The sequence below is a fragment of the Lachnellula hyalina genome, assembly GCF_007821495.1.
Source record: "Lachnellula hyalina strain CBS 185.66 chromosome Unknown contig00049, whole genome shotgun sequence".
NCBI classification, from domain to species: Eukaryota; Fungi; Ascomycota; class Leotiomycetes; order Helotiales; family Lachnaceae; genus Lachnellula; species Lachnellula hyalina.
In genome coordinates this window covers 154,101-173,727 of record NW_022157163.1, presented here as the reverse complement: position 1 = coordinate 173,727, position 19,627 = coordinate 154,101, and the positions used below count along the sequence as shown (strand labels likewise).

The following is a 19,627-nucleotide window of genomic DNA, read 5'->3' as shown; positions in this document are numbered from 1 at the left end:
GCTTGCTTTCGTTATCTTTTCCATCACTGACATGACTGGAACCCAGAAAGCAAGAAATAATGTTGCGCCTAGTTTCTGGGTCTTGTTGCTTGGAGTTTGATATACTGGTATAGTTCCCAAGAACTTTCGATATGAGATGGGAAATTCAGATTCATCAGCTCCTGCTTGGATAAGGTTCTACGAAATCAGGCGTTAAAAGTGCTAAAGGTGAATACATAAATATAGTAACATACCATGTAGCGGACACTTGGCCTGGCTACCCTTTTGAGAACCGTGACTAGAGATCTAGTCGCAAAAGTGGCAGCCTGAGCCCCTGATTTCTCTTTACCATCCTCTACCAGCAACTCCGCCCTGACTTCCACTTCCGCATATGCAATTCCTCCACCCTCTGATGCAAGTACCTTTTTGTACATCTCAGGCGTAAGCTCATAAGCTGTTCCAATCAACTGAACGCTCTTCTCATGCTTGATATGGTGGACTGGTGAAATGCTTGCAAAGCTCGGTTCGGAATAGGGAACTCCCGCACTGTTCATCACCAAAGTCCAGCCAGGAACAGCCACCACAGCCGTGGAAATAGGTACAATACCGCGGTCATGAACAAACTTTGACGTGCTCAGATTTGAGCCGTATGCGAGATACCATGTGTTTGATTTGGGTGGTGGCAGAGTCTGGACAACAAGCATGTTGTGCGAAAGTGACAATAGGGGCTGATGAGAGAAAAAGGTCAATCGGAGTTGCTTTGAAAATACCTATATTACCCCTGAAATGGTTTCAAACTTGGCGGAAGTGATAGTCAGCTTTCGGTATTATGCGGAGGGTCACTAAGTGATGTCGGGACCCGATTAAACAGATTAGGTAATAACCAGTGTATTATCTAGGTACTTCCTAGCAGTCAGGTGTAAAGACTACTTTTGATTCAAAATATTTCTGATAACAGGGTTGAAAATCGCCGCGACATGTCGCCATTCTCGTCGTCGACCCCCTGGCTTGGCGCCATGCGAAATATGTTGTCGCGTGCATTCAATTTCGCCTTCCATACTATTTCCAACATCCTAAGGCTTCCAATATACACGGAAGAAGCTCGATTAAAGGTAATTCGGAATACCTTGCTTCAAGAGATAGCTCGCGAACTAGGAATACCGCTACGTCGTATCGATTGCAATTCCAGCTTCATCCAAAATGGAGGAGACTCCCTTTTGGCGATCAAGATCGCATCATCATGTCAGTCACAAGATATGGTTATTACAGTTGCTATGATCATGGGCCATAGTTCAATCAATGACCTTCTCCGCGATTCGTGTCGTCAGGCTCAAACTGGCCCTTCCTACTGGGGGGTCAACAACGCCAGCCAACAAAGTCTACACCCGATCGACCACAGTCTTCCGCCAACAGCATCAATTATCAAAAGAGACTTAACGGATACTTACCACCATCAGCCGACGGAAATGCAGCTCTGCCTAGTCCATGGTAGTAAGACCTTGGCGGGACGCAACATCATACGATATTATGAAACATATCGCACAGATTTCATACCACTAATCAAGAAAGCCTGGAGGGGCTTAGTATCTACTGAGCCAATCTTCCGCACGCGTTTTCGGCTTCTGGATGATGCATACTGTCTGACAGAGGAAGGAGATGCCCCCTTCGTTTGGGAGGAGATAACCACAACCGACCGAAAAACATATGCATCCCTACTTGGCCGTCATGACTTCGGCATTGATTTTATCGGAGCTACATTCAAGGTTGTTCATCTGAAGGAGGAGTTCAAAATTCCGGAAAGCACAGTTATCTTGAACATTCACCACGCTTTGATAGATGGCTTTTCTAGTGTGCTGCTTTTGAACAAGCACAGAAGCATTCTCGCTGGTTCGACCATCAAGTCGGGTCCTTCATTTGTGCACTTTCTAGGACAGGTCTCTATGATCCGGGATATCTATCAGCCCGAGAGCCAACAGTTCTGGGCTGCACGAGGTGAACTACTACGGATTTCCAAAGGCGATCTAAACTTGTCGGATCCTTCACTCCCTTTCAACCCAGTCTACGTTCAAAAAGACGTAAATCTGGGGTTAGCGCACAAAGACCTGTTCCAATATGCAAAACAGACTGGGGTCACTGTTGCTTCTATATATTATGCCGCTTGGGCGCTGACGCTCAGCAACTACGTCGACTCGGAACATGTATACTTTGGCGTTGTGCTATCAGGTCGTACACTCCCCCTGGCAGACTCTGCAAGCGTGATAGGACCTCTCATCAATACTGTATCCTTTCAAGTCAGCCTCAATCCCTCCCAGAGCGCCCCTGATTACCTCATGTCTGTGTTCAAACATTCTATTGAACTGGACAGATTTCAGAGGACCAATCCAACACACGGAGTGGCCAACGCATTCCCGTCGATGCTCAACGTCCATTTTGAGACCCCTTTATTGATTCAGAGTCCATTGGAATTGCTTGAAACCCCGCGTACTAGCATGGTTTCTGAGGTGCCACTCACCGTCGACATCCATTTAGATGGCGCTATCCAGTTACACTATCATGAACACAAGTTTTTCGAGCGTGATATTGAGCGACTAGGGAGAACTTTTGCGAAGGCAGTCAGAGCGCTAGTCCGCCATTCTCTGACAATTCAACAAGCCAACGAGATACTACTTTCAGACGACATAGAAGAGCTCCTGGCGAACGGCAATTGCTCTCCGACTCCTATTTGGCATGAAACTCTTGTCGACCTTATTGACCAGGCAGCTTTGGAAAACTCTGCACTTGTGGCCCTAGAGAAGGGTGGTACAAAGGTGATGTACTCGGAGTTGGCTATGATGGCAACCTCAGTTGCTCATAGTCTCCTCCGTCATATCAAACCTGGAGATATAATATGTGTTAATGCAGATCGAAGTATCAACTGGGTGGTAGCTATATATGGTATCTTGAAAGCTAAAGGTGTATACTGTCCACTAGACCAGACGCTACCTGACGATGTACGAAACCAAAATTTCTGCCAGTCGGGTAGTCGCGTCTTCCTCGCCTGCAACACCCGAGACAGATTATATAAACCTCGTAGCTGTTCAATCTGTCTATCGGTACAAGAGATACTGCAGGAAGTCAATGAGCGGCGTTTGAGGTCGCCATTGGAAGCGAAATGCCGACTGTCAAGATCATTGTCCGATTTAGATGCAGGGGCATATCTTTGTTTTACTTCAGGGTCCACGGGCCTTCCCAAAGGTGTTGTTTGTTCAAACAGGAATCTTGTCGCTTTTCAGAAAGATTTCAATGTCCGATTGAGATCCCAGCCTAGATGGCGAATAGCTCAAGTCATGTCGCCAGCGTTTGATGGTAGCATCCATGAGGTGTTTTCAGCCTTGTGTTATGGTGCCACACTGGTCCTGCAGAGCTCGGCTGACCCTTTTGCGCATATTACAACTGCCGATGCGGCTATGTTCACTCCTTCTATTGCTCAAGTTCTTGACCCCAACAACTTCCCCTCTTTGCATGTCCTCTACCTTGTGGGAGAAGCTGTTCCGCAAGTTGTTTGCAATCGATGGGCAAGCAAACTAACGACCTATAACATGTGTGAGTAGTCAAATCCTGTTATACTTTTTGTTGCTTCCAAGTCGTTTTTGGGTATTCTTGTTTCTACCTCCCGATAAGAACTCCAAAAGCTAAGATATTTTGACTTCTCAGATGGACCGACAGAAGCGACGTGCGGCGCCACCATCAAGGAGTTGAAATGCAACAAACCCGTAACTCTCGGTAAACCAAACCCATCTACACGCATATATGTGCTCAACAATCAGCAAAAGCTGGTTCTTCCAGGTGTTATTGGAGAAGTCTACCTTGCGGGAGTGCAGATATCTCAAGGATATGTCAACAGACCAGAGGAGACTGCCAAACGGTTCCTACCAGATTCCATAAGCTTGAGGGCTGGAGAACAGATGTACCGTACTGGAGATCGAGGCTACTGGAACGGGGAGGGAGAGCTTCAGTCTTGCGGAAGATATGATAGACAGATCAAATTGCGCGGGTTTCGACTCGACTTGGATGATCTAGAGGTTCGGATCCGAAATGTCGTTCCTGGATGTACTGGTGCGGCTGTTGCCTGCGACAATGGGCAGCTCATGGTACAGCTGCAGCCCGAAAACGTGCAATTACTGGACATTAAAACGGTACTGTCGAGAGTTTTGCCAACTTACGCATTGCCTCGGCATGTAGTTGCCGTCTCGGAATTTCCACGAACAAATACTGGAAAACTTGACTACAAGGCTGTCGGAAAGTCGATAAGCACGAGTCTGGTGTCAACTGTCCCTATGCGGAAGAGCAATCTAATAGAACTGATTTCTCAAGTGTGGAAAGAAGTACTTGGGCTGGCCGATATTTCACTGGGTCTAGAATCTAACTTCGTGGAATTGGGTGGGCATTCCCTGTTGCAGCTCCAACTGGCCAACAAACTTTCTACTCTCCTGGGCTATGATATCCCACTTATTTTAATCCTCAAATCGTCAACGCTTGGTGATCTGGCGGAAACATTAGAAAAGGGGCCTCTTACTGACCAATCCGATGCTCGACGAACGTACACAGGACAAAATATATCAGCCATTGAAGAGGATTGGTGCAGGAAATACAAATTTAACAGCATCACCTCATCGTTCAACGTTGCCTTAGCCTTTGACATCGGCGCAGGAGTTGACCTCAGCAGACTGGTCAACGCGTGGGATGCGGTCCTTGATCGCCACAATATTCTTCGGTGTCATTTTCAAACGCCGTCGCGTTGGCCCATCCGGAAAAAATTCTCGTCTGCTTCTCCACGAGTTCGAAAAGCGAACAAAATTAACATACAAGAAGAGATGAATATACCTTTCGATTTAGCACATGACTATCTGGTGCGCATAGTGCTGACACCGACCATACTTCTCCTGGTGGCGAGCCATATCATCTGCGACTACACAGCATTGAACACATTGCTCCATGAAGTAAGTTGCAAGTACAATGGCATCAAGTTGGGCCATCCTATACAATTTGGTTCTCAGCTTCAGGTTAGTGAGCACCATACGACGGATTTGCAGTTTTGGCAGAGTTATCTCCAGGATCTTCCAAAGCCAAACTACAGCATTGGGAAGTGGCAAAGGCGGAATTCTTACAGCGGTGCATCATTCGTATGTAGAGTGCCGACCAATGTCTTCAGGAAGCTCCGCGAATTCACCTTGTCTCAAAAGATAACCGCACATCAGGTGGCACTAGCAGCCGCCGCTCTCGCGCTGCAACATCACTCCAGTATAATTGACATCGTCCTTGGTGCACCACACCTAGGCAGAAGCGGCAGCGAAGAACAGAATGTCGTCGGGTTGTTTCTCGAGCCTCTTCCGATTCGCATTCGCTTTTCGCCTTCCGCCTCATGTGGTGCTAGCCTAGACTTCCTCAATACGGTTCGGGAATCAAGCCAAGACGCCCTCGGCCACGCCGTCCCATGGAACTTGCTTCTCAAGAATCTCGGCATCACGTCAGACCTGCCGGATACGCCCCTCTTTGATGTGATGGTATCATACATAGAAAGCTTCGAAAAGATTGGTATAGCAGGCATCGACGCGAAGCCGCTATACACCTGGACCCAGGGTGCCAAATTCAAGCTCATGATAGAATTTGTAGTAACAAATCATAGATCTCTACTCATGAGGCTAGAGTACAGTGACGAGTGCTTCGACGAAAAGACTATCTCGGAATTGGCAGGAATGGTGGTTGTGGCGTTGGACGTGATTGTGGACGGGCTGCCGTTTGAGTCTATCAAAAATGCTCTCTCGACACAGAAGGAGCAGGGCGGGAATTTTGTAGGCTTCAACGAAGGGGAGTATTTCGGGAAGAAGTTCGAGGACATTTAGATCTCTTATATCTGTTGCCTCATGTACTGTTATAATGGATCGAGAGTGTTGGATTCACAAGGTGATCACTTCATTACACGTGTAGGTCCGTAGGTTATGGTACTGGTGGTTCATTGGTGGTTGGTTCGATACTAGCTAAAGTGGTGGTTGCAATGCGAAGAGGTTATCCCCATTGCTTAGTCAGCCATTTCACATCACATCACTATAAAGGCTCTGAGCCTATTCCCTACACACATAGGAAGCTCGAGTTTTTAGGCTAGGATCTGACATGTAAGTAGTATTAATTATCGATTTGGTATATAAAATGGATGAAAAGGTGTCAAGAAACCTATAAAAAAGTGTAATCCACAGTCGGAATAAGCTTTAGGGGTCACGTGTGATTACTCATCGTAGACGAAGAGCGCTCTTCGTACGGACTTCCGAATAGCATCATGTCAGCGGTGGTGGAATATATATATGTAACTATTCGGAAAGCCGGACGAGGGGTATCCTTGATAATGCAGCAAATTGGCCACTACTTTGGTAATTCCCAAGTATCTGTTTGGAACTAATAATCACGTGCTAGGCTACCCGCCGTGTACGACCTTAAAGTCGTACGTGCCTCCACTCTTTCACTTAGCAATCTACAGCATTATTAATTTTTACTACACTTGACTTCTGGTCTTCTTATTATGCGTAATATGATACCTGCACTATTCAAAATAACACATAAAGTCTTATACCTGAAAATATATCTTTCTGTACCGATGATAAACAAATGCTTATGATGCGTGCAGTTAAGGGGACTATTGATGTGAGGTTTGCTCGGCTGCCGAATTTCGGGCACCGAGATAACAAACTCAGGATGAGCTCTACACTGATTCAAAATAACTTTTCTGAATATATAATTATTCTTAGTTAAAAAGACATTAACATAATCAGCGGAATCAGAAGATTGTTTTCCTGTTTTCAGGATTAATTATATTCACTATGCTATATAGGCTGTATTTAGTGGCTTAATCAGTTGGTTTTCAGGTGTTCCTACCCCTAGATTCAAAACATGCTCGTTTCGCTAAAATCCAGTGTGAAGCTGAATTTCCATACGACTCTATGACATGGACCCAAGTCAAACGTCCCATTTACGAGGCGAAATCGTGCTGGAACATGATTGTAATAGCCCCTACTGCGTTTTGAAAACATGTACATGCTACCTGAACTTTTCGACTTCAGAAGGGGCTACGAGTAAGCGAAAATGCCCTCGAGTAGGTAGTATGTGACTATGTGTCCAGAGGTTTAAGCATCATACTTATAGGCTATTCAAGCTGTTACAACATACGCAATCCACACTGGACACATGCCCAATTGCGGAGCTTCGTCTATGGCCTGACTAAAGTATGTTGTGGTGGGGACAAAATGGGCTGTCACGTGAAGTGGGGTATGCAGCTAGCACGCACTGCACCGTACCTTATAAAATCGGACACTTCGATGAACTTAGTCCACCATCGATTCTACAACACACTCTTTTATACAGAGTATTTAATATATATATTTATACAATCCTAGCCTAGAGTCCGCGGTTGTGTTGTCCCTCCACAATGTGACAGGAACAATGTTATTATGGAGAAGTCATCAGTGACATCCTGCAAATGCTACGGGCAGTTGATTGCAGCCTTGAGATTCGCGCGTACTACTATTCATCAGGTTTGGTATAATAAGCAGGTTGGCCGTGATTCCGATACTTGGCCCGTCAAATTTCAAAGTTTCAGAGCCCCAACCTCCCTAAAGCCGGCCTCTGCTGTTACCAGAGCTTGGTATGAAAGAGAAGGAGAAACATTAAAAACGTAAGTAACCTAAACCACATAGGAGTTTGATGATATAGGACTATATAATGCAGCGTTGGCGACTAGTAGCAGGCAGGATCAGCCTAGACTCTAGTTACAGGCATAGAGATAATGATGAATGATCCTAGCCCATTTCGACGGGCACGAGCTGTTTGAAAGCGCTCTGCATCGGTAATCGGAGATGAACAGGGGGGCATGGATCTGTGAAAATCGTCGGCCGCTCAGACACCTTGATCTAATAAACAGCGTCTCCGGCATATTAGCATTAGTGGAATCATAGTCGATCCTCTCATTTCAGCAAAAATACCTGTCGTCTTTTCAATCATCTTTCCTAAGTACCGCATCCCTTTGTGACGAATTCGGCATCATCGCAAAATGGGCTCATACATTAATCCGCAGGCAAATGCGATATTAAAGTCTCCGGCGCGGCACCCACCGTTAATCGTTTTTACAATCATAATGTTATGCGTTGGATTCGTCCATTTCTTATGGCACCCATTGTTGCCCATTAGTGAATGGATACACGATGATTTATTCGAATTGTCGCCTTTGATTGGTAAGTATTCGTGCTATACTTTCCTTCGAACGTGTTTGATTTCCGCCCGTTGAACCCAAACTGACAGTGGTAGATAGATGGACATAACGATTTCCCAATATGGATCCGGGCTTTCTACCAAAATCATATTTACCAAGAAAACTTCACTCGGGATCCAGAGCTCTATGGACAAGTTGATTTCCCAAGGCTTCGCCAAGGCCGTCTCCGAGGTCAATTCTGGAGTGTATATGTCGAATGGTACTCCCATTACCCCTCTCAACCTATGCACGTCGCACCTACCTAATATAAACAGTCCGAAGGAAGCAGATAATTATTCAGACGATGTTTACCGGGAAATAGTCCACGACACGCTTCAGCAAATCGACCTCGTACATCGTCTCATAAGAGAGTATCCTGCATACCTGCAAGGCGCATATACAGCCTCCGATATTCGGGGAACCTTTAAATCGGGAAAAAGGATTGCGTCGTTGCTGGGAATTGAGGGTCTGCATCAGATCGGCGGAAGTGCAAGTATCTTACGCATGTACTATTCTTTGGGTGTCAGGTATGCTACACTCACTCATACTTGCCACAATGCCTACGCCGATAGCGAAGAGCCCGCCATGGCTCTTCACGATGGGCTATCCAAAGCAGGACGCTTTATGATTAAGGAGATGAACCGGCTTGGCATGATCGTGGACCTATCACATACTAGCTTTGCAACTCAACGCGATGCTCTTGCCGTATCGGCCGCACCCGTCATGTTCTCACATTCGAATGCGTATGGGCGATGCAACCATACAAGGAACGTACCCGACGATGTTTTACGGGAGGTCAAGAAAAATGACGGCATTGTTATGGTGACGTTCTATCCTTCTTTTTTGGAGGATGAAGCGGTCAGTGCGTCGATTGAATCGGTCGTGGATCACATCCAGTATATAGGTACCGCAATTGGATACAGGCATGTTGGGATTGGCTCGGATTTTGATGGCATGGAAGCAGGTCCTCGAGGACTGGAAGATGTGACCAGATACCCGAATCTTGTTGAGGAGCTCCAAAACCTAGGGGTTCAAAGAGATGATATATTAGGAGTCATGGGTCTAAACATCATTAGGGTCTTGGAGAGTGTCGAGGAAGTTGCTTCCTCAATGCGCTATATCCGAACACTCGAGGATGACGTAAAACCTTTCTTTTGAATGCCATCTTCTACCAAACATATGCATACATTGGCTCATTATATAGAGCTAAATGGAAGGTCGACACGTAGTCATGGACTCATGGCTCCATTGATAGTTGCGCAAGTGGAAAGGCAAATACAGCCCTGATATAGCCTCAATTCCGACTAATATGGTAATATTCCTTATTAGTAATAAAGTAGTATAGTGGTAGATCCCATCCCACTGTAATTGAGGAAAACCCAAACATATTTCAATCTCATAGAGGATCTCTCTTTGTCGTGGTAACCCCACCAGCATTCATCGAATAAGAACTATAATAGTTGCGATAAGTGCAGCTATAGCTGCAACAGTTACGATTACTGAATTCCGTAATCTGACTGGACGATCGGCATGCCGCAAAGGATACGGCCGGCTCCCGGATAGCAATATAAGCACTGGCAGAGCTGCTGCGACAGTTCGGCTTAACCCCCCACCCCAGTATTATCTACAGCCTCTGTTTGCGGCCACTCGAATGAAATTCAACTGCTGCACTGAACTCAACAGGTGTATTATAACAAGATGGGAAAGGAACCTGAATTTGGGCCCCTGCAGAGTCCGAAAAATGCATCAGACGTCACTCAAGCCCTTTGCGATCTGAATCATCACCTTGAAAACTCCTTGCAGAGTTTGGAATCATTACATTCACTCTTAGCGGAGACTCTACACAATGAAGACCGGCTCCCAGATGTGGATGCCTCTAAAGAGGCGGCTCAAGCGGTTGACTTTCTGCACAAGCTCCAGTTGCTTCTCGACCCCCCTCTGCTAATTCTTGCAGATCACTTTTTAGGTATGTAACTACCATGTTTCCAATCTACCCACTCTTACGTCTTTTAGGTTACGTGAAGACAAAATGCCTCTCTGCCGCCGTACAAAGAGGTGTCCCTGATGCGCTGGAGAAGGGCCCAATGACATTAGACGAGCTCGCCAATGCAACAAATTCTCGAAGTGATAGACTAGGCCAGATTTTGAGTATTCTTTACAACCATGGCATATTCATCTTTGATGATTCCACGGGCCGTTTCTCTAATAGCGCGGCTTCATCATTGCTCCGATCAGAACACTGGACTCAATGGCATAACTGGGTAACGCTCTACGGAAACCAATTCTATGACATCGCGCGCGGCATTGGAATGTCGATCCGCGATGATGCAACAAGATCCGCTGCTCAGACCAATTATGATACGGATGATGATATGTTCTCTTACTTTCGTAGTCAGGGATGGGTACCAGAGCTTCATCGTACACTGGGGGGAGGTGCTGCAGCGCAAATGCCGGGTATACTTGAGGATTACCCATGGCATGAGGTTGCCGACGGCCTTATCATGGATATTGGTGGTGGAGGAGGGGCTTTCATGGCAGGTCTGCTAAGGCAATATCCCACCATGCAGGGCGGTATTTTCGATCTCCACCATATCATCGTCCATGTTCGCCCTTTCTTTCGTCCAGGAGGTCAGTACTCTGATATTGGGAGTCAAGTCAGCGACAAAAATCTGGTTAGTGGAGACTTCTTCGAGTCCGTTCCGGCGTGTACAGTATACACGATGAAGTGGTGTCTTCACGACTGGAAAGACGCTCAAGCAGTTGCGATCCTAAAGAAGATCCACGAAGGTATCGTACTAGGCCCAAATAGCAGATTGATCGTTCTGGAATCAGTACTCGCTCAGGGACATTCCAGTCGGCTGAGTCAATACGGAGACATTAATATGATGATGACTACCAATGGCCAGGAAAGAACAGAGGAGCAATGGCGAAGCCTGGCAAAGCTATCCGGCTGGAAGATTGAGAGAATTTGGGACCTCAGGAGAGCATGGGTCAAAGCGATGGATTTCAGACCAGTCTAGAATCATAAGTCTGGATTCTCACTTCCGTCACATCATTCTGATCCGTGTCGATTCCGATACAATCAATGTCGTACAGCTTCCATGACTGTAGATCTCTTGTACACTGAGACTGATTCAATGACACATGATCTTGGTTAGTGAATAACGTAAAAGGCACATGATATGAAGGCGTACATAATTAGCATAGAAAGATGGACTTCATGTAGAAATTGACTAGTAGAAAGGGCCTAGCTAAGTATAAAACGCATACATCAAGATTCTCGTAGAATCTGGTGCTACTAGCCGCCATTTTATGTACCTCAGCATGAATATACACCTAGAAGCAAATGGTTCCGGCGCCTACGCGCCACATGTTCAGACTTAGTCCCAGATGCCTTCGGTGCCCAGAATCGCGGCCCGGCTACCAGGGCAAAGAATTCTATAAAATCTACACAAGGACAGGCAATGGAGATCTGGTAGCAGTATGAACACATCAATGATGGAGTGCGAACTAGTTGAAGGCGACTTAGCCTATGATGGCCTAGCCATTCTTTACATTATCAAAGGTGAGAATTGAAAGGAGCACTTTGGGAGCATTCAGTGACAAAAGCCCCCAGCGGATCAAACCAGCTATATCAACTACATTAAGCCATTGATATTGGCTGAAGAGCTTAATATTCCTCATGTCATCTCTGTTATTGACACCAAATCGACCTGGTACTATCAAGTCCACCCCGAGCGGTATGTTCCAGCACTCAAGGACTGGTGCCCTGTGACAGAAAAAGAAATCACCGTATTTGAGAGTACTGCCTGTCTGCAGTATCTAACTGAGCGATATGACAAAGATGGGGTATGGAGTGGAAGCAATCCGGCAGAGAAAGCCGCTGTGCTTTCGTGGACAGCATACCAGACGGCTGGACTTGGGTATGATTAGCACACACGATTCCAGTACTGAGCTGACACGTAATTATTTCACTCAGTCCCACAGCCAAATACTGGCTGTATTTTTTGAAAGGGTATCCAAACCGCAAGAACCCAGAGGCACTGCCAAAAACTGTGGCGAAGTATGAGGTCTACATGGTTTTCCGCAATACCTTCTAACATATTTTGAACAGATTGCGTGAAAATTGTATCAGCCACTGGGATATTTTAGAGCGCCGCTTTAGTATACCTGAACAGCTATATATCGCTCTTCCTGATCGTCCAACGATTGCGGACATATCATACTTTCCTTATGCAATGCCATGGATGTTCCGCTTCATAGGTGCTGACTTAGAAAAGTACCCGAACATCAAAGCCTGGGGCGACAGAATGGTATCCAGGACTGCCGTAAAGGCGGTGCTGGAGCGTGGGCCTACTTATGGCCACAATATTCAGGAATGAGAAGTATTGGGAGAGAAAAAAGTGGCAGGCAGAAAAGATTCGTTCTATTTGCGGTGGCCTATGTCTTCGGATGGGTGGTCGAGTCAGCCTTCAGGCGGTCGGGATCCGGCAAATCAACAGGTCGCCGAGCGCCGCCAATCAGCAGTAAAGCCAGCTTATATTACCCTGGTCACCTTGGCCTAGACTCGTGTTTAGGCATGAGCACGCCTGTCCTCATATTTCGATATTCAGGGACTTCCGTTCTGTCAGATACCATGACAAACTTTCAAATATTTGTGGCTATGGGTCGCTCCAAGTGGGACTCCAGCTGTAGGAATACTAAAAAGGCGAGTAGGTCAAGTCATTAATTAGAGAACTGCTATTTTCTCTTATCTACGTTTAATATATTCTGGGAAGAGGAGCAAAAAACGATTGCCTCCATCTCCTCGTGACGCAAAATGGTAGTCCTTATATTTATTCGTTTTCCCCCTCTCCCTCATTCCCCTCTCTATTTTGTTTCTTCCTAGAGCCTCTTATTCAGCTAGAATTTCATGGATTCGATCTTCACAGTGTGAACAGCAAGCCAAAGTGTTGAAAGCCTCCCATATACAATTACCACTCGAACAATTCGCCTTCAGCGTGAAAAGCCTATGTAAATAGTCTAAACCAGCACTGAGTAGGTCTTATCTGAGATTAAAGTCAAAGGACTCAAATTCAATCACCTCCGTAAGTAATCCTTTGGAACGAGTGACACTTGCTGTAGCGCCAGGCGAATTCAGACCATCCTGAACTTTGTAGCATATGTGATTCTGTGCAAATTGTTCGATAGTGATAGCCAAAGATCGTGACTGCAGCGCCAGCAGATTTCCAAAGTCTTGTCTATCAACTCGCGGGAGGGCTACGCTGGAGTATACTAGCCTAACTATTTACCAAAACCCTTTAAGCTTATTCTCCGTTTTCCGTGACCAACCGGAAGTAACCTGGAAGTCCATAGTGGTCTTAAAAAATCTGTAGTAGCGTAATACAAGTACAATAGGAGGCTGAGATTTCCAAAGTATATGACTGGCAATACCGACAACGTCATGTGTTCTAGTAGCTTCAAGATCAGCTTACATATGCAAACATGATCTGTAATAAAGTCAGGAAAGACTTACCGACTAGCCCACCTCTTCTTTTTATTGTGTTCCATAACTCCACCGCAAGTACTTTATCAGCATCATCCGACTGCCATGGACCCGCAGTCGAAATTTGGCGTTATAGTTGGATCCCAGAGCCCACACAAGGGGTATCTTATACCAGCTCCCTGGAATACTTGCTCTCCAACCCGCAAGCAAAACTTCCCAAAATCCAGCCGCGCCTCCAATGTCTAGGGCTAGCTGGTATGTGTAAGATTCATGCCCAACGCCGTATTTAATGCGAAAATTGGGGGGTGGAAGAAGACGGTAATGTTGTTCGTCTTCCGGCAAGAGTGCATGCGTTACACGACCTGGGGTAAGTAAGTTCAGGATCCAGAGTTGTGCCTGCATTTCTGTCAAAGGGGGGATAGCGCCCAGATTTGGGCACACGAATCCGATGAAGCCGACATTCGGATCGTCCCGTTTCTATATTTCGCGGACGTCGGCATCGGAAGCTGATGGGTAACTACCATGGAAGCCTTCTGTCTCGAAAAAGGGAAAAGTTTGGTTATAGCCCGTAGCGAGTATCACAACATCTGGCTTGACCTTCTCGTCCCGCATCCTCTGATACTCGGGACGGCCATTGTCCTGAAAGTGGAGCAGGCCATGATCGCTAATATGGGATGGCCAGGGGGCAAGATCGATGTGTCGACGATTGGAACTTGCATGATCCAGGAGCGGGTTCTCTGCGACATGGTGGACGATTGGGCTGTCCGATATGGTGCAGAGATATAAGGGATTGCCTTGATAGACTTTGTGTAGAAGACTTGATGCACTTTTAGTTAGCCTCGCTGGATTTCCCTAGAGCAGTAGTAATATCAAGTCTCAAGTCAACATACTCTTAGAGGCATGGTAGCGTTGTTCGGGTATGCCACCAACCCATTGATCAAGCCCTTCTCTAGTCCCTGACATGAACCACATAGACGTTTTCTGCTGATTATCATAGTAGTTCCAGTGAGCTTTGCTGTCTCGTAGCGTAGGATGAACGTAAGCGGTATCGAATAAGCTGGCGACGACAGTGTCTATAGGCACGTTCGGATCTGGCTTGGGATGCGACCTGCCTCCAAACATTGGAAACATGACGGGTTCGGGAGCTTGCTACTGTATCTCAGCATTTCCATGTTAAAGTTCCGGTTCGCTTTAAAAACCCTGTGCACTTACCTTGGGAACAGCACAGAAGCCATCATGGTGGCACAGCACAACTCGCTTAGTCGGGGATGTGATTGCCAGATACGAAATGTCAAGTCCGGTCTCGCCAGGGCCTAGAATAGCCACCGTCTTATCCACTCCAAATTGAGATCGAGCCTTGAAATCCGCCGAATGTATCACTGTCTGGACTCGATCTATGCCATCGATAGAAGGAATACTAGGCGTGACGTGTAGGCCCGAGCAAACTGCGATCGCATCACAGGCCCACTCCGTAACAACGCCGTCCTTGGACCTATATGAAACCATATGGACACCAGTTTCTAGTCGTTTCACGGCTATCACGACCGTTGCCAAGTAGATAGCTGGAGACAGGTTGAAGTGCTCACAGTAATCATTCAGGTACTGAAGATATCTCTTTGCGGATAGGAAATCGGGGTCGCTATCGTGAGGTCGGAAATCGGAGAAAGTGGTTAAGTATTTAAAAGAGACGAGCTGTTACAAGTATCCCAATAAGCATACAGCGGCAAAAGGGTATTCCTCGCTGGGAATCCCTAACCTCGGCATCCTCGTATACTCGGGTGCAGAATACACCACCTATGTCGTTGTTGGCCTCAAACAGTCTTGCTTCGACAGGCGTAGTAGAGAGTTGCTTATGTGCAGAAAGGAGGTACTTCAGGGTTACAAGACCGACCACCACTGACGGGTATTGAACCCCTGATCTAGATCTGGACCCTCCAACTTACGCCAGCGAAAAGGTGGGCCGTGATGGGCATATTCCTTCTCGGCGCCATTGCCACCGGTGCATCAGTGGCCCGCATATATATCTTCGTCTCGCAGGTCAAACGTTCACTAGACCCGACCCTCGACGAGAACCTGTCCATGTCCACGGTGATCTATTGGTCGATGATAGAAGCCGGTCTTTCGCTAATCGCCGCCTGTCTACCCACGGCTCAGCATATTTTCCGCGGGCATTCCCTTGGCTCCGTTGTGAACAGTGTCTGCAGCGCCATTTCATTGCCTTCCATTACTCGATCTCAGAATTCCGGAGGCTCGAGAGGCTCACGGAACAAGACCACCATTCACCAGAGCGATGAGACCGGATCAATCAAGAGGCTGGCCGAGTCGGGGAGTTTCTCAGATCCCAACAGTGGACCAAGTCAGGAGTTTTCTACCCATGCTACGGGGGACAAGCACGTTTTTAGCGGACCCGGGGTGAATAAAACAGTCTCAATCGAGATGACGAGCCATGAGGGAATCCAGGAACCCATGGTCGTGGATGACGCCTGGAGGAGAGTCTGATTAGCTTGACTGTTTCTCAATGCCTCGAAAGGTCCTTTTCAGCTGTACAAGTATTTGTTATTCTTCAGAGGTCGAAATTGCCATAGTTTTGGGTAATGATGCGCTGGATTCTGGGTGCAAGACAAGAGAATTATTCCTGAACTGATGCTTGTTGATAGAGCCTGAAACTTAGTAATCATTTTGGAATATATGACCTGTTGATTTGAGTTAAATCCCACCTGTCATTTCTGGCCTCTATTCATGATATAATTAACGTCAAGTGACTAAAACCGCACCCATAAAGTTGTTTAGGACTTAGACCGCACTCTCACCAAAGAAGTATAATAGTAAGAGTATATCCTCAGCTTATACTTCTATATTAAATGCTTCTATATCGCAGTTATATGCTTCTCATGTTTCTATATTGTGACAGCTCACAATAAGGAATCAGCGAGAGGTTAAAGGAGGTCGAATAATGCTAGTATTAAGCTCTTCAAAGACCAGAATACTAAACTAAGGAAGGAAGAAGGGGTTGGGAGGCCAGCCCTTCTTATACTAATCTAACTCACACAGGTAGGAAGGGTAGAAGGGTGTGAGTCATTACCCCAGCTGTATTCACATAAGGTGGCAGGGTCCAAAGGCATCCACGTTATGTTAAACTTCAAAGGATTTTCCCTCTTTGATACAGTCTCTTTTTCACATGCGCCAAACTGATTCTTACGTGTATTTGTTAGAATATACTTTGATTGCGTGCTTTTGTATCGTAACTACTCCTGGAAACTGACTTCTGACCCCTATTTGTGCGGTAGACTACTTCTGCATCTTCTGCATGAACTCGCCCAAACTCTCCTGCCCATACAACCTGCTCTGAACATGGCTGGCCGTCCCCGCAGCACTATTAGCACCAGAATTGACAGCGTTGGGGCTCGTTTTCAAGAAAGAAGAGTTGTCGCCAGCAGCAAAGCAGCCAGACAAGTTAGTATCACCGAAAGGAGGGTTCACCTTGAGATCTCCCTGGGGTGTTAGTTCAAGGCCCAGCTGCTCGGCTAAAAATGAGCTCTTGATTTTGCTTTTGGGTTTGTGGCTAAGAAAAGCTTCCTCCTTGCTGCTGCCGTCCTCAAAACACATAGTCAGGCCAATTTGGTTGGGGCCGAGAACAAATTTAGTAATGCGGCGACTATCGACAGTAAAGGGGGCAACAGACCCAATGCCAGCTTGAATCTCGGCTGCGCGAGAGGCATCGCCATTCGTGTAGATGGTAACCGACTTGGTAAGTTGAGCTGCATTGCGAGAGACGTGAAGTGCGAGGGGAACAGGTGCGACATCACCGATGGCTAGGACACCGGAGGATGCGCTTCCTCTCTGTTCATAGCCATGGCAGAACAGACAATGGAAACTGGTTGTTGGTCAGCACACGTTCTTAAATCAAGATGATATGGGACTACTAACATGCTTCGTCCCCAGCATTCATCAAAACCGGGAATGTCCACTGGGATGTCGATGATACCCGTTGCCAGGACCAAGGCCTTGCCCTTCCAAACCTTCCCATTCTCATCGGTGAGCTCGAAAACCCCGTCATTGTTCTTCTTGGCCTGCTTAATTTCCACATCCTGGAAGAAAACGGACTCGTAGTTGTCGAGCGTGTTCTGTCTGGCTGCATCACGGAATGCAATGGGATTCTTGCCGTCCTAGGTCGGTAGCATGTGGAAGTGGCTGGTAAGTTCATTGCGGTACGAGCGCGAATCAAACACCACTGCTGTGTGTACATTGCGGGCCACACTGAGGGCTGATGTGATGCCAGCGGGTCCCCCACCGACGATGAGAATATCAGCAAGCTCCGGTGCTAGAAATTGAGTTGGAGATGACATTTTGGGTAGTATGGAGGCGCTGGAGGATCTCGAAATAGTGGTGAAGGCTGAAGAAGAGACGAGGGTGGATGGGGCTAAGCGACACAAATATGAGTGTGATCGCTTGCTTGGGCTATTGAAACTGGTTGGTATTGTATTTGATGCTATGCAAGAACCTCGGTGCATTCCCAGTAAAGGATTACGGCAAGGGAGGATAACTCGGCCACATGGGTACATAATTACCGTATATAACAATGTTGAACAGGCTTCCTCCCCGCTTGCTCGTACAACCCCGGTCGCTTCTGGTTTAAGGATCTTGATCCTATTCACAGTCCCCTATGGCTCGCGACCTGAGGGGCATTACACTGCCTATTGGCACTTAGGCAAATTACCTATGTAGTCATGGTGCCCGATTTCCGGCCTCCGCGTACCGATTATGTCCGTATATATCGGGAGTAGCTGCCTGCCCTCACTCCGCATGTACTTCGATATCATGAACATATTGCATAGTGTCGAAAGACGAACAATTCAGCGAGAACGATACACCTATACACTCTCATTCGTTCTACGCGGTTGGGGTTCTCATCTTATCCCTGGTAGTTTTGCTCGTCTCATACGGTTTATCTGACAGCCTAGCTGCCTTCTATTATCCCCAGATAGAGGTCAAAGATCCCTTTGAAGCCGATGTCTTGATTATTGGTGGCTCCCATGCTGGCCTTTCTGCTGCCCTCACCTTGGTACGCCATCAGATTAACGTCTTGATCTTTGGCTCCAGCTCGCCTCGCAACAAGTGGAAAACACCCACTCATACATTCCCAACATGGGAACACCGCAACCCAGATGAACTCTGGCGGGCCAGTCGCAATGAGCTCAAGAAATCCGGGTTGGTAAGATTTCTAGAGACGGAAATTACCACAGTCCGGAAAGCTGTAACGGATGACGACTTCTTCGAAGTAAGCGATGTGTAGGGACGGATATGGAAAGGGAGGAAGCTATTAACTTCGACGGGCGTGGAGTTTGTTTTTCCTTAGATAAAGGATACGAGGACAATTTTCCTGACCGAATGTAGGTATCATCTGACTCGTTCCCCAGTATTTGCTTGCGAGCGATTGCAATTAACAGTATATCTCGTAGACTGCATTGTCTATTCACTCGCGGCCTGGAGTACAAGAGAAGCCGTTCGGCTGGCCTACTTGGTATGGGGCTTGCTGGAACACCATACCATGCCACCATGTTAATCGAAGATGCCCAAAAGTTCGCAAATTCGGTAGTGGTGTATACGAACGGAGATAGAAAGCTCGGAGACGACATCAACAAGCTTCTCACGCATAGAGGGACAGGGAATATCCATATTGATAACCGCAAGATCAATCAGTTGGTCAAAGATCCCGAAAGCTCGGGGATTATGATTGAGCTGGACGACGGATATATAGAGGCGAAGAGCTTCCTCGTCCACCAGCATACTCAAGCCAGTCCGGGTATTGTAAGGCAACTAGCATTGGAAACCAATGCCCGGAAAGACATTGTCACCAAAATGCCTTTCTATCAAACTAATGTCTCCGG

At 46.8% G+C, this 19,627-nt stretch overlaps 3 protein-coding genes across 3 annotated transcripts; 1 reads left to right on the top strand and 2 right to left on the bottom strand.

The window, feature by feature from the left end:
- Positions 1–8,140: 8,140 nt before the first annotated feature.
- aclJ (Dipeptidase) lies at positions 8,141–9,412 on the top strand (the record flags this gene model as incomplete). The annotated part of the gene is made up of 3 exons (XM_031149176.1): positions 8,141–8,237; positions 8,315–8,460; positions 8,537–9,412. The coding sequence occupies 3 exons, from the start codon at positions 8,141–8,143 to the stop codon at positions 9,410–9,412; spliced, it is 1,119 nt and encodes a 372-aa protein (XP_031006189.1).
- A 4,804-nt stretch (positions 9,413–14,216) lies between these two features.
- FMO4 (Dimethylaniline monooxygenase [N-oxide-forming]) lies at positions 14,217–15,633 on the bottom strand (the record flags this gene model as incomplete). Its single annotated transcript, XM_031149175.1, has 4 exons — positions 14,217–14,581; positions 14,630–14,888; positions 14,952–15,431; positions 15,496–15,633. Coding segments are annotated over 4 exons (1,242 nt in total), but the record flags the coding sequence as incomplete, so codon positions are not given.
- Positions 15,634–17,027: 1,394 nt separating this feature from the next.
- Positions 17,028–18,085, bottom strand: tcpT (Thioredoxin reductase; the record flags this gene model as incomplete). Its single annotated transcript, XM_031149174.1, has 3 exons — positions 17,028–17,613; positions 17,667–17,905; positions 17,969–18,085. 3 exons carry the CDS (start codon positions 18,083–18,085, stop codon positions 17,028–17,030), a joined length of 942 nt encoding a protein of 313 aa, XP_031006195.1.
- Between the last annotated feature and the right edge of the window lie 1,542 nt (positions 18,086–19,627).